The sequence below is a fragment of the Mytilus californianus genome, unplaced genomic scaffold (assembly GCF_021869535.1).
Source record: "Mytilus californianus isolate M0D057914Y unplaced genomic scaffold, xbMytCali1.0.p SCAF_1, whole genome shotgun sequence".
NCBI classification, from domain to species: domain Eukaryota; kingdom Metazoa; phylum Mollusca; class Bivalvia; order Mytilida; family Mytilidae; genus Mytilus; species Mytilus californianus.
In genome coordinates, this window is record NW_026262581.1 from 27,419,529 (window position 1) to 27,435,224 (window position 15,696).

The following is a 15,696-nucleotide window of genomic DNA, read 5'->3' on the forward strand; positions in this document are numbered from 1 at the left end:
AATTTCCGGTTTAATAAATCAAGAATTACAAGGAAAAAATGCAGGTTAAAAATTCATTTTATAGGATAACATTAATAATTGAGAGTTGGTTTTGAAGGAACAGTTAAAAGAAGACACGAACCTTTAGGATGAGATGCCTTCTAATCCCTGCAGGGATTTTGAGTTAAAAAGATGTTACTTTTTTTCTTTCTCATAAAAAAAAACCCTCGATGTTGTTTTTTTAAGAGAAAAAAGTGCATGCGTTTGGTTTCTTCCCTGTTCGTAAGACTCATATAAAAAAAACTGATATTTTGACATTGATGAAATGGTGTGGTTGTGGTTCAATGGCTTCACATGTCACCTACAATGCAAAGGATTTTTTTTTACCCAAGTTGAGGTTGGTGGGATACCCTTAGTTAAATAGGTATCCGGTCGTTCCGTCCCCAAACCGATCCGGCCCCAAGTCGATCCAGCCCAGGTCGATCCGGCCCACGTCGATCCGTCCCTACGTCGATCCGGCCCCATAATAAAATATGAATAAACTATATTGACTTTGGAGGATTTTGTAACAAATTTTAACAGTATTTTTTTAAATGGAATTTGTAAAAATGATGGATGACAACAGGTAAGTGAAGTATTGGAGTACCAGTCAAAGAATTATTTTAAATCGATACTAAAATGAGTGTGATTGTGTCTGTTTATATAGCAGCGTCAACATATTAATATGAAGTTATTTTCCATGATAACTTTGAACGTCATGGCGATTTTTTATTTTATTTAATTCACACACAGAAAAGCTTAATAAATATTTACAGTCCAATGGAACCTGTAAAATTTAACTCATCATATTGACTTGTTTTATCAAATCATTAGTCTATAATTGGTTTGTTAATGCAACAATTGTCTAATGATTGTGAACTAAGGTAATGCCACTCGTGATCACTTAATTCAATCAAATCCTGATTGATTAAAGTTACGTAATCACTGGTCTTTATAGTTTGATCTTTTGTTTGGTGTTACAATGTATGTGTTATAATAATTAATTGTATTTTTTTTCAGGTAACATAAGAGGCTTCTATAACACGTTTTTTTTTTTGTAATATCGAATATAGTCAGTATATTTTTTTTAAGTTGACAATATTTTGAATAGTTGTGTGTAGATAAAAAAACAAGTTATATGAGTATCCATTATTCTTTATTGTAAGATAATAACAAAATAATTACACTCGATGCACGTGAAGATCACATCTATTTCTTCATTTACCATGCGTCTGTATTCCAGTAGAGATACCCCTATAAAGGAATTTAAAAAAGTAAATATCTATCTTTATAATGTAAAATACAAATGTATAATACAAAAAAATTGAATTTATAAGCTTTTTGCCATTTAACACCTGAAAAACACAGAAGTTAATATTCCCAGATTTAAAACAAAACTATATACTTTTTTCATATTTATGGTTTAATGATTTAATGATGAAAGCAAAGACAAAAATATTTAAGACTTATATACAAAATTACAGTTTGATTATATTAAAGCAAAAAGTGAAAATAGAAACTTACCGGTATGACAGAGACGGTGTTGCCACTTTGAACATTGCTCACATTGAAGTGCATGCTGCCGAGGTCTAACATGTTGGTCACATACCACACAAGGAAAAGCCATTGTGATATCAAAAGCAAACGCATTCTGTCTCCTCTTTTATAGAAAGGATTCGGCAAATCAAACAACATTTCTTTTAAGAACTTAAAACAAAAAACAAAGTTTGAATGTATCAGCTTGGGGATCGGCTTGTACCGTTGTGTATGTAACTATTTGTTATTACAAAGGATCGCAGTCAATTGAAAGAAAATGCTAATTACTGCTGATTAATGTTGATTATAATTATACCCAATAATCTTGAAAACTTGAAATGAAAACATAATCAACATAGTTGTTTTAAACTCTTTTGAAGAAAATATTTGTCAAAGGCCAATTTTTTTTTCCGTACACCTTTTACATTATAATAAAATTCATAAACATTTATGAATTACAATTAATATATATCTTTATTTTTAATCCTCATAAATATATTTTTTTATTGGGCCGGATCGACGTTGGGCCGGATCGACGTGGGACGGATCGACTTGGGCCGGATCGACATGAAAGCGTTAAATACACCAATACACCTTATTGCTATTTGACCGCCTTTACTGGACATCACAAAGGTTCGTGTAAAATTTTGACATTATTAAAGAAAATATCTGATGCCACAATGGGAAGCGATTGTTGTATGACGTCAATTACCAACAACAACAACAATGCTTTATTTAAGTAGAGTTGCACAGTTAGCTATATAAATAATCTTCCCTGAGGCCCTCATCATAGAAAAGCATAAACAAAAATGCAAACATATACCTGGCATACATTAGTATAAAAGTCAAGTATGATGATAATGTTCAATACAACTTGATAAAAATGTTATGAAAAAATAAACATGATGAAATAATCAGTATTCAATATTTTTTTCAGCAGGAAAATTTCAGTAAATGATCTGTTATTTTGTATTCGAAAGAATTGACATTTGTAATATTTCTTAACGATATTGGCATATTATTCCACAAGAATGGTCAAGAATACATAAAAGATTTCTGGAACAATTCTATTTTTGGTTAAGGGATTTTGAGGTTTCCTTGAACAGCATTTCTCAATGGGTATGGATTTCTGTTTGAAACAATGAAACTTGCTTGTAAGATATGATGGGGCATCATTTATGATGCACTTAAATGTCATCACAAACTTGTGATATTTTATTCTCTGTTCAACTGTCATCCAGTTTAAGAGTTTGAATAAGGGTTCGGAAGGAGCGAAAGGGTCTGTTTCTTGTATTATTCTAGCAGCTCTCTTGTAATTTTATTATCCTGTTTAAACAGAGTTCCTGAAATCTTTTTTTGCCTGGTGGACCGTCCTTGAAGAAAATATGAAGGTCCTCACTATCATTCTATTGCAATGTACCAAAATTGTGTTGGTCCTTCCCAAAAATGTTGTGGTCAAATCCCTAGGACCACCACTTATCGAGAACTCTGTTTAAACCCTCACTGCTACAACTACTCCACACTATACAACAATAGTCAGTTAGTGGTAAGATATGACCATTATAGAATAATTTTCTGCAGTCTTGATTTAGAAATTTCTTAATCTTTTATAGTGGGTATAGCCTAGATGAAATTTTTGAGCAGATCAAATCAATTTGATTTGTCCATGTAACGGAAGGGTCAATTTTAATGCCTAAGAGACTTTCGCATGTGGATAGTATAAGCGGCACAGATTCTCTGGTCAAGCAGCGCAGATTTCCAAATGGCGATAATGTGTATCCAGGGTTTCCCCTGTGTCAATTTTCTATTTCACCACCTGTTTTGCCAAAACAGCATATTTTTCGCCACTTTAATTTTTTTTTCGCCAACTAACATAAACATATTTTCCTTTCAAAATTTTCCTTATTTTTAACTTAAACAACTTCAGTTTGCTGCATTGTTGTCTATAATTGAACCACACCATTTCATTAAACAATACAACCAACATAAATAAGATGTGGTATGAGTGCCTATGAGACCGCTCTCCATCCAAATCACAATGTATAAAAAGTAAACAATTATAGGTCAAAGTACAGCCTTCAACACAGAGCCTTGGCTCACATGGAACAGCAAGCTATAAAGGCCGCAAAATGACTAGTGTAAAACAATTCAAACAGGAAAACCTTTATTAATTAGTCCATTGTTGCCGATAGCTATAAAATGCAATCAGCAAGGAATTCAATGGGAATTCCATGTACATGTATTGTCTGATCAGCATGATCAGGGAAAAAGTTTGAGAAACCTGAAAAAAGTAAACAAGATGGACCTAGTCGAACTGTTATATTTCTTTCACCAATAATGAATTTAATCACCACAATTTTTATTTTTTTCGCATAATAGGGAAAATGGCCACCGCCAGCGGAAACCCTGCACCATTGAATCTCAAATTGTTTTTTTATGATTATGAATGAGTCACACAGGTTGACCTGAGGTCAATCGGCATAAGCTATGTCATCGAACAATCAGTTTTTACTGTTACGTTTGTGACATAGGAATTTTACTTGAAAGTGCATGAATTCGAGAGTGGTCTATGGGTATTATACTCAAAATCTGGTATCAATTTTCAGCGATAAAAAACAGCAAATATCTTGAAATCAAAAGTTTATAATTTTATCACTGGAAACTAATACCTGATTTGGGTAACCATGGTAACTATACTCATAAATGAGGATAATATCAATTAAGGTTCATGTGGACCCCTTGGGTAAAATGGCTGCATTTTCACCTCTGAGTACAGACAAACCTATGTTGTCTGGAAAAATTTAAGGCATAGATAAATAAAATTCAAATACATTTTATTTTTTGTAGAAAATTAAAAACTCAACTACATGTAGATTTGCAGTGCACTTTTTTTCATTCCAATTATGTGAAAAATAAACAAAATTGGGAAAGCGGTTTGAGAACCTCCCATAGGTAATTATTGAAGTGATCTGTATTGATTGATATGGACAATAGAGGGACAATAGACAGATAAATACCTGACAATAATTGGTGATTTAAACTGTGGACCATATCAGGTGAAACTCAACTGTTTGTTAATTTCATCTTGTGCAGGAACGAAAAAAAAAGTGCACAGAAAAATTCAGTCAAGTTTGAAATTTTCTAAAACACAAAACGCATTTGAATTTTATAAATCTAGGGCATGCTATGCCTTAAAACTTTTCTGCATGCACAGGTAAGTCTGTACTCAAGAGTAAATTTTGTGGTGAAAACACAACCATTTTAGCCAAAGGGTCCACATGAACCTTAATGAGGATCTTCCCTAACCTGTTGTATGCAGATGTTTAATTATTGATATGAACCCCTTTTGGTAACATTGAAATTTCCTCCAGGTAAAAATGGCACACAGGTAACACAGCTTGTTAACTTGTGTTACAGGCACAAAAAGCAAAGGTTGGACCGACATGTTTATGAATTATACTTTCTGACGAAAAATAGGTATGATGATCACTTTGTTTGTTCAAATCTGTTATATATTTGTTAACCTTAAGTATATGGGGAACCTGGAGAAAGTGCCAATATAACCTTAAAAGTAGGAATTTTGAGGCAAATAAAAGAGGGTTGTTTTGGAAATCCTCAACACAAAGATATTTTATTTTGGCCTTAACAATGAACATGATGAAATCATTGTTTTGTATTGTTGTTTTAACAAGATTTTTTAGGTTAGAAATAAACACTTATTTGGTTTCGTTGAAAATGTCTGATACATTTCAGGATTATCCTACACTACATGTAACCAAAAATGAATTTTCTTTATTTTATCATGACATGGAAAAGTTTGTAAACCCAAACATTTTAGGTCTGAAATTTTGTGAGGGTAAGATGAGGTGTTTGGCTTAGACCAGTAAAATTACTGAGGAATATTTATTCTGTTTAGACAGGTTTTACTAGCAGTACATGTATCATTTGTTATTATTTTCAGAAAGAAGAAAAGCAATTAGAAGCCACTGTAGATGCTTTGATCCACAGAGTTCAGGATATCAAAAATTCCATTGCATCATTTCTTTTTAAGCTTGAAAATGAATATCAAACTTTGAATTGGTAGGATATATTGTTTTAATTTTTTGTTTATTACTTTGAAATGTGACTAATAACCCCTTTAAATAACAGGCCAACTTTCATACACATGATATAAAAAGTTATACAATTAAAAAAATGTAACTCCACCCAGAATTTGCAAACGCACTGGTAGGTTCACTGGATGATTGATTGATTGTTAGTGTTTACTGCCACTTTTGATTGTTGGTGTTTACTGCCACTTTCAGCAGTACTGACTATACTAGGGCAGTCAGTCTTTATTGCTGGATGAACCCAGAGTGCACAGAGAGAAAATATAACAGGAAAACTGACAATCCTAGTCAATTAAGATTAGAGTCGAGACTCGAATGCAACTGCCACCTGCAGGGTTTGAACTGACAACTTCATTGTTGACAGGCTAGTGATACAGTAGATGAACTTTGTACATCGGCCACCAAGGCTCATTTTTTCACTGGAAATATGGTCAAGTACTAGACAATTATTTACAAGTTACTTGCTTTATATTTTTAATTCATTAACATTGTACATCTGCAATGTTCAAAAAATTATGTTTAACAGAACACAATTATTTTTATATTGTACATGTTTTTTGTAGCTTCCATCTTACTTACATTTGCTAAATGGTTAAGTACCATATGTCCAAAACATTTGAAATTTGAACAATATCTTGTCAAAGATAAGAAATCTTACTTTTAGTTTCCTTGGTCTTTGCGATCTCTTTTTTGTGTTAAGTTTTTACTGTCATGACTTTCTGTTCTTTTATTTCATTTCGATTGAAGTATAAATTCTGAAAAGCAATTGTCTGTTATTATCATGCATGTCATGGTTACATTAAAATTGAATATTGAATATGCTTTTTTTATACATGATAATTCAGTCTTCACAATAAACTTTTGAATCCACAAGCCCAAAGCTCAATTTTTAGGAAAATTTTAGTTGGATTCTGTTGGCTTGTAGAGAAAAATTTTACAAGCCCGAAAGCAATTTTACAAGCCTGGACTTGTGGACTAGTGGTTAAGTGCGAAGACTCTGATATAAAAGAGCATGAAGTTATTTTGTCAATGTATATCATTGTTTTCAGGCCATCTGTGCTGGATAATTTCGCTCTGATATCTGGTCAGCTAAATAGTCTTGGTAAAGTGCTGAAGAATGACAGATCACCACATCTTAGGAATCATCTCTTATTACCACTGGCACTGAGACCTGATAGAGATGCTGAACTTGAGGTACTGAAAAAGTTGTAAAAATCACTAAGATCAAATTTCAAACATTTTGATTTACAATTTTTTAAGATAGATGCATGACTCTTTGTAAATTGTATATTATACAAACATGCATGATAAAACCCCAGGAAGTATTTTTCATTAAATTCAACATATTCATTTATGGTTACATCTATGTTTAAAAGGGTGTGTAAACATCAAAAGATGCACAAACCTTCAAAATTAGAGAAGAAGAAAAAAAAAACAGCTTGCACTTGTGTGTGGATGTCATCTGTAACAGTTTTTTGCTTATCTCATTTGTTTCCTAAGAAAAGAAGGCAATAGAAGTATTAAGATGATGAGGAGAGAAAACATAAAAGCATTGAAAATGATTGCAGACATTAATCTGTTTATATATATATGTATCTATTAATGAGGATAAATATTTTATGATTTAGTGAAAATGAAATTGTAGTGTTTTGCCCCTGTTTGGTGTTGTGCAAGAATGTTTATAGTAAACAAACTAGGGAACGTTTGGATTGGAACAGGTTAAAAGTCTGCATTAACCATAAATGTAGTTCCATAAGGGGTTGGGGACCTGGCACCCTACAGCCCCCTTTAAATCCGCCTCTGACTAGTCATGCAAAAATGTTTATTCATTTTATTTACTTTGTAGAAATTAACAGAAGGAAGAGTACTATGTTTTAACCATGAAGTTGTACCAGACTACCTCCGTACCAAGCCAGAACCAGAGGTTGAAGACAAAGTTCAGATTGTTGTTCAGAAATCAGCTGCAATGCAAGCAGACATGGCCCAAGTAAGTACAGTAAATCTCTTCCTCCAGAAATGTACACAAGCTACATTACAACATATAATATGCATTAAGGATGTTTGCTTCTCTGTTTTAAAATAACAATCTTTTTAAAAGACTGTTATTATTTGATAGTATATTAATAAAGGAACTAAAAAGGCAGAAAAAAAATGAAAGGTCAGTGTCCTTGTTTTTGAGATATACACCATTGAAAATTTGGCGGGAAATGATTCTCTCTAGATTTTTCATACATTTTTGTCGAGCCTGCGACTTTGTCGCAGAAAGCTCGACAAAGGGGTAGTCATCCGGCCGCAGCGTTAGCTAACTTCATTAAAAGCTTTATATTTTAGAAGCTAGAAGACCTGGATGCTTCATACTTTGTATATAGATGCCTTATGTAAGAAGTTTCCGTCTGTCATATGTCCATTGTCCTTGACCTCATTTTCATGGTTCAGTGACTACTTGAAAAAAAAGTCAACATTTTTTGTAATGTTAATTTCTTTCTTATTATGAGTAATAGGATAACTATATTTAGTATGTGCGTACCTTGCAAGGTCCTCATGCCCATCAGACAATTTTCATTTGACCTCGACCTCATTTCATGGATCAGTGAACAAGGTTTAGTTTTCGTGGTCAAGTCCATATATCAGATACTATAAGCAGTAGGTCTTCTTTATTTGGTATATGGAATAAATGTAAGGTGTACATGTCCAACTGGTAGGTGTCATCTGACCTTGACCTCATTTTCATGGTTCAGTGGTCAAAGTTAAGTTTTTGAGTTTTGGTCTTTTTTTCTAATACTATATGAAATAGGTTAACTATATTTGGTGTATGGAAATATTTTATGATGTACATGTCAGTCTCGCAGGTTTTATTTGACCTTGACCTCATTTTCATGGTTCATTTCTCAGTGTTAACTTTTTGTGTTTTGGTCTGTTTTTCTTCAACTATAAGCTATAGATCAACTATATTTGTTGTATTGAAGGATTGTAAGGTGTATATGTCTGTCAGGCAGGTATCATCTGACCTTGACCTCATTTTCATGGTTCATTGGTCAATGTTAAGTTTTCATGGTTAAGTTTGTTTCTTAGATACTATAAGCAATAGGTCAACTATATTTAATGCATAAATTGATTGTAAGGTGTACATGTCCGTCTGGCATGGTTCATCTGACCTTAACCTCATTTTCATGGTTCATTGGTCAATGTTAAGTTTTCTTGGTTAAGACTGTTTGTTAGAAACTATAAGCAATAGGTCAACTATGTTTGGTTTATTGAATGATTGTAAGGTGTACATGTATTTCTCGTTTGGTTTATCTGACCTGGACCTCATTTTCTTGGATCATGTTAAGTTTATGTGTTACTTGTAGTAAAGCTTTATATTTAGGACTATCAACATAAAATCAATGGTTAGTAAAGAAGGCGAGACATTTCAGTGTGTGCACTCTTGTTAAAACATTGGCACCTTTTTTCTTTCAAAAACTATGAAAAAATAACAAGGATGTTATAAGATTTTCAAATATGGCTTTTTATACGATTGCGGTCGTATATTGGTATGACGTTGGCGTCGTCGTCATCCGACGTCGTCGTCCTCGTTGTCCGAAGACACATTGGTTTTCGCACTCTAACTTTAGTTTAAGTGAATGGATCTCTTTGAAATTTTACCATAAGGTTAAATACCACAAAAGGAAGGTTGGGATTGATTTTGGGGGTTATGGTACCAACAGTTAAGGAATTAGGGGCCAAAAAAAGGGGCCAAAAATAAGCATTTTCTAGTTAGTAGGGGGGGGGGGGGGGGTTATGGCTCAAACCGTTTAGGAATTAGGGGGAAAAATAAGGTTGTCCTGGTTAATGGACAAACACTTTAGTACAAAACATAATTTAAAGCAGTGTAAGGGAGATAAATCAAATACATCATTGAAATTACCTCCCTTACATTGCTTTTAAATTATGTATAAAGTAATGGTTAATGAACAATTAAGATAATTTAAAACAGTGTAAGGGAGGTAATCCAAATACAACGTTTTGGTTACTTCCCTTACACTGCTTTTAAATTATGTTTAAAGAAATGCATTTTTATAAAGAAAGATCAGTAAAAATATCTGCAAATGTTGCATCTTTTTTTTTACAAAAAAATCCATATGAAAGATTTGACACTATATTTTAAATTCTATTATAAAGTAGATTTTGTTAGCACTATGGTAAATTTAAATGGGTAATTATAGTTGCAAACTCCGTTGAAAATTTGAATTGAAATTATGACCATATCTTGGGGGGGGGGGGGGGGGGGTAAAAAGAAATTGTGGGGGGTCAATTTTTTCTCATTTCAGATTTCAGAAATTAAAAAGAATTATTCTTCAAATATTATTTTTTCTCAAATTTCAAATATTGAAAATTTCAAGAAGTAATCTTTTATTGCACAGTATGGCGCATTAGATTTGTAAAATCTTTGACCACATTTATTTATTTGTTGTGCAGAATCTAACCGTGTATTTAGATTTTTAATTTTGGGTCCAGTTTTCAAATTGGTCTACATTAAGGTCCAAAGGGTCCAAAATTAAACATTGTTTGATTTTAACAAAAAATGAATATATGGGGTTCTTTGATATGCTGAATCTAAACATGTATTTAGATTTTTGATTTTTGGCCCAGTTTTCAAGTTGGACCAAATTGGGGTCCAAAATTAAACTTTGTTTGATTTCAACAAAAATTGAATATATGGGGTTCTCTGATATGCTGAATCTAACCATGTATTTAGATTTTTTATTTGTGGGCCCCACTATCAAATTGGTTCATATTGAGGTCAAAAGGGTCCAAAATTAAACTTTGTTTGATTTCATCAAAAATTTAATTATTGGGTTTCTTTGATATTCCAAATCTAACCGTGTATTTAGATTTTTAATTTTGGGTCCCGTTTTTTAAATTGGTCTACATTAAGGTCCAAAGGGTCCAAAATTAAACTTAGTTTGATTTTAACAAAAATTGAATTCTTGGGGTTCTTTGATATGCTGAATCTAAACATGTGTTTAGATTTTTGATTATGGGCCCAGTTTTCAAGTTTGTCCAAGTTGGGGTCCAAAATTCAACTTTTTTTGATTTCAACAAAAATTGAATATATGGGGTTCTTTGATATGCTGAATCTAACCATGTATTTTGATTTTTTATTTGTGGGCCCCGCTATCAAATTGGTTCATATTGAGGTCAAAAGGGTCCAAAATTAAACTTTGTTTGATTTCATCAAAAATTGAATTATTGGGGTTCTTTGATATTCCAAATCTAACCGTGTATTTAGATTTTTAATTTTGGGTCCCGTTTGTTAAATTGGTCTACATTAAGGTCCAAAGGGTCCAAAATTAAACTTAGTTTGATTTTAACAAAAATTGAATATATGGGGTTCTTTGATATGCTGAATCTAACCATGTATTTTGATTTTGGACATTGGACCATAATAGGTAAATTAAAAAAAATCAAGTTCTTAGACCACATTCTTTCTGTGTCAGAAACCTATGCTGTGTCAAATATTTAATCACAATCCAAATTCAGAGCTGTATCAAGCTTGAATGTTGTGTCCATACTTGCCCCAACTGTTCAGGGTTCAACCTCTGCGGTCGTATCAAGCTGCGCCCAGCGAAGCATTTTATTAAACTATATGTAATAAAACGATGAAAAGAGAAGTAGGTGTAAGTGGGCAAAATTTAAATGGCACTACATGGATAAAACCAGAGGATTCTGAATATCTGACTAACAAGAGGAGCAAACATCATTAATAGTCAGAGGTGATACGATTATACATTGTACTTTATTCCTTTAGGGATATTCCATTAATATGAATATGTCAGGGTCAGAAGGGACTTACAAATCACCCACAACTAGCATACTTTCAATGAATAATTTACTTGGCCACATCAAATCGACATACAAATGTCCTACCCTTAAACAGTTATGCCCATAATCATGACACAAAGTGAAGATAACTGAAAAAAATCAGGTGTGTCTTCAATACAAAAATCAGTGATAAACAGCTTTTAAATAAACATTGTAATAAAGCAAATGTTTAACAAAGAATAATACTAAGAATGAGGCATCAAGAATTCTCTAATATCATATGAATAGTTTGAAGGGATATTATTCTTCATACAGTAGAGAAGCAGTTAAGGGAAACCAAATATATTTATTATATAAATCCTCACCACAATTATATGCTATATATAAAGACCCTGATATTTTCATGTCTTTTCAATAGTTTACAGCAATAAAGTATAATTTTTATTTAAACAAATTCTATGTACAGTTCTTTTTGAAAAATCATAAATTTAAAGTGAAAAAATGCATATTTTGGCTGCTTTTTACATACATTCTATACATTTAAAGACCTGTTTCGCCTACATATATAATTCATAAATAGTCAATTTGTGAATACATTTTTTGGGGTCAAGTTTTGCATGTTTGTATCAGCACATTGCAAGGGTTAAGGTCAGACCTTGTAGTTATACAGATTGACAATACAATGTTGTATATTTATTCTATTTTTAGAAACAGCTGAATTCAATGAACAAGATCACAAGTAATTTATTGGATATAATAAACTCCAACAAGGAAGAACTAGAAAGTGAAGCAAGTAAGTTATTTCTCATGGTCATTAAAATTCAGTCTGAAGATGTTATAAATGGTTTCAATTTGCATTCTATTATGTTTATTGTGGTGTTGTATGAACTTTTTTCATTTCTCATGTTTATTTAGACCAGCCATCAAATTTTAATTTAAAGTGCCTCCTGTCTCCTACCTGCAGGTTCAAATATTTAACAACCCTAAGCAGATAATAAGAATGTGGAAATGAACATGATGAACTAGTAAAAGCTCAAAATTTGTATGCCCGAGAAACAAAATGTCTGTCCCACATGGGTATATGTTGTGTTCAGCTAACTCCTCTATCGGGTTTAAGCTAGAATTAATTTGATATACAGAATGTTAGTATATGTGTGGATGATTTTAGTACATATGAGGAAGGTGTGCATATTGTCAGGATTAGATTTTCTTTAAATTACAATTGACATGATGTTGTACTAATTCATTTTTTGTGAAATTATGCATGCTAGGTACTCATGGTACATGGTTTGTCTAGCCAACTCCTATAGATTTGTATTATTACATTCACAAATTTTGTCTTCTATTAGCTTTGCCAAACATGAGTTATTAAGTGTGAAAGGACCAGCAACAGTACAATATAGAATAAATAATAACTATGGCAAGCACATCAAATATTTCTTTCAGACACAACCTTTTCAAGTTGTACGTCAACATAATTTTTTATATGCCTGTTTACGTGACGTATTATGGTATACCGTTGTCCGTCCGACCGTCCGTCGTCAACATCTCGGACAATAACTCAAAAACGCTTTAACCAATTGCATGAAACTTTGGTGAATTGATAATATCTATTGACGTGAGCTCCCTTTTGATTTTTATAAATTTTGGAGTTTTCCAGTTACAGGGTTTTATTCATTAATAAAGGGTGATTTTCCAGTTTTCGAACTATAATTCAAAAATGCTTTCAACAGTTTTAATGAAACTTTGGTGCATTGTTTATGTCTATTGATGTGAGCTCCTTTTCGATTTTTATAAATTTTAGATTTTACGTTTCCGAGTTATGGGGTTTTATTCATTAAAAAAGGGGGATTTTCTAGTTTTCGGACAATTACTCAAAAATGCTTTGAGCAGTTTTCAGGAAACTTGGTGACTGGTTTATATCTATTGAAAAAGCGATGGGTGTATCATGGGTTCATGGCGCAGCTGTTTATTACTATATCTAATGTTAGAAGAACTACATGTATATTCACGCATACAGAGGAGGCATCTTCTGTGTCTAGTTTATTAGTAATCCTAGGCAATAAAATAAAATCTTATATCTTAAACAATTTGACTGAGCTCAGATAGAACTAAAGTACTGTTTTTGTTATTCTTGCATTGACTATCAAATTATGCAAATGAAAGATCGAATTAAATTTCTGACAAAAAATAGTGATGTATTAAACTTTTTTCTTACAACTGGTAAGTTCAGTTCAAATTGTATCAAGAACTATTTTTAATTTTAAAATAGCTTAGGTAACTTAACACTAGATTTACTTGAGAACAATTATTTTAAAACTGGTAAGTAATCATTGCTTAGAGTTTAATACTGGGAATTAAATTTGTTAACACTAATAAGGTTTACATCGTAAGATTTTTTGCTTTTAGATCAAAAAGCCCAGATGGCTCAGACTTATTCATCAACAGATACCAGTACAATGGTGGCAGCAATGATGTTTGGTAAGGGACTAAAATCAATAAGACGACAAGATTCTCAACCTGGTATGACACCACAACAACAGCAGCAGCAGCAACAACAGAAACAACAAGGTAATATATATGTATATCACTCCATGGTTTGATACATCAACCTAAAAAAAGGCTTCTTTTTTTGTATAAGACCCACTAGATGCAGATCCTGAATTTTCTTTTAGAAAGAGCAGTTATTCAAAAAAGTTTCCATTTAAGCAATAATTTTAACCCAATATTTTTTTTTTCATTTTGAAAAACAAGATCATTGCAATTGTTTGAATTCAATCATACACTGTAAATTCAGAAATCATTGTGAGGTTTTTATTATTGCGAATAATGGTTGAGAATCACAATAATAAGAACTCTCATTCTGATATCTGATACATAATATTTGAAGGCAGATTTCCTGAAACCGCAATGATATAACTCAATTTTTGTCCTTCCTTACAAAAATCGCAACAATAAATTCATGGAATAATTTCTAAATTTACAGTAGATAAAAAATAGTGATTAGTGCAATACCACTCTCTAAGTACCATGTTCTCCAAGTTTTGTCTGTTTAAATTTCGGGGACCTAAAAAAATAAGGGATGGTGAACAATAGATGAGCAGGAATCAATGTGTTTCCAAACTACATGCAGGCAATCAAAACTTGAATCAAGTCAGGTGTAAATTGTAGTCAAATATAGTCATAAGAGCACTCACTGGGTTATGGAGACTACATTCCAATAGTATCATAAAAAACAAATTTCAGCTGCTAAGTCATAATTTTGGGTTTTCATTTTTGAAAGCTGCCATGAACTGTTTATGTATAACTTCCTTTTATTGTAAAAAGTATGAAAAATCAGAATATTTTTCTTCTTCTATTTTCAGCACAAAACATTGGAAAAGCACCAAGTACCATAAAAACAAACATAAAGTCTGCAACCAGTACACACCCATACCAAAGACCGTGATTTTTTGAACCAAAAACAATGTTGTGGACAAGACTGGTGTGAAGACCATGTTTAAATATGCATGATGAATGTTTCCCTACATCAGTTGTTGAAGTACAATATTTCAAGAGGCTTGGATGCTTAAAAAGATGTAAACACAGGTCTTAGTTTGAGAAAAGAAGGGATAACAAGACTGTGCTCATTATTCTCTAAAAGTATAAAAGTGCAATAATGATAAATGCTAAGAAAAGAATTATTGATTATGATTTCATATTTGTCTGCTTAATTCCGCTTAATACTATGATTATTAAACATTAACTTGTGTTGTAACTTCATTTTTTCATAGTTACTTCCCTTATATTATTACAAAATAGAAAATCATGTGGGTCAAAATTAAATCTCAATCAAAATACAAATGTATATTTCATTCATCAGTAGCTGGGATTGTAGTTCTACATTTTTTTTTCTACTTCAAATAATCCTTGCCAGTTGATTTATGTCTGGTTTCATAAAGCTGTCTCGACCAAAAATGTCGATATCATAGTGACTTACAGATGTCTTGTTTTAACAAATTAATTGTTACAAAGTATTGTGACAGTGGAAACTTTATAAAAAATAGACAATTACATTAGGAAACTAAAATTCATATTCCATAAATAAAAAATTCTTATTTTCTAAGACCAAAAATATGTATGTCGGTTTCTGGACTCCCAATGCAGTGTATGCTTGATCGCAAAGCCAACAATATTTTATTGCCTTGCCTAGATAATTACTAAAGAAATAGAGTTTTGTGCCATTAGA

General features: G+C 32.1%; 1 protein-coding gene across 1 annotated transcript; it reads left to right on the forward strand.

The window, feature by feature from the left end:
* Positions 1–10: 10 nt before the first annotated feature.
* Positions 11–15,218, forward strand: LOC127718206 (mediator of RNA polymerase II transcription subunit 8-B-like). The gene is made up of 7 exons (XM_052224181.1): positions 11–44; positions 5,516–5,634; positions 6,713–6,857; positions 7,510–7,650; positions 12,177–12,261; positions 13,878–14,039; positions 14,834–15,218. The coding sequence occupies exons 1-7, from the start codon at positions 39–41 to the stop codon at positions 14,914–14,916; spliced, it is 741 nt and encodes a 246-aa protein (XP_052080141.1). The 5' UTR covers positions 11–38; the 3' UTR covers positions 14,917–15,218.
* Positions 15,219–15,696: the final 478 nt, after the last annotated feature.

Excerpts from the sequence above, each read along its gene's own strand:
- LOC127718206 (XM_052224181.1), top strand. Across the intron at positions 6,858-7,509 it reads ATAGAGATGCTGAACTTGAG|AAATTAACAGAAGGAAGAGT; the intron begins GTACTGAAAAAG and ends TTTACTTTGTAG. Across the intron at positions 12,262-13,877 it reads AGAACTAGAAAGTGAAGCAA|ATCAAAAAGCCCAGATGGCT; the intron begins GTAAGTTATTTC and ends TTTTGCTTTTAG.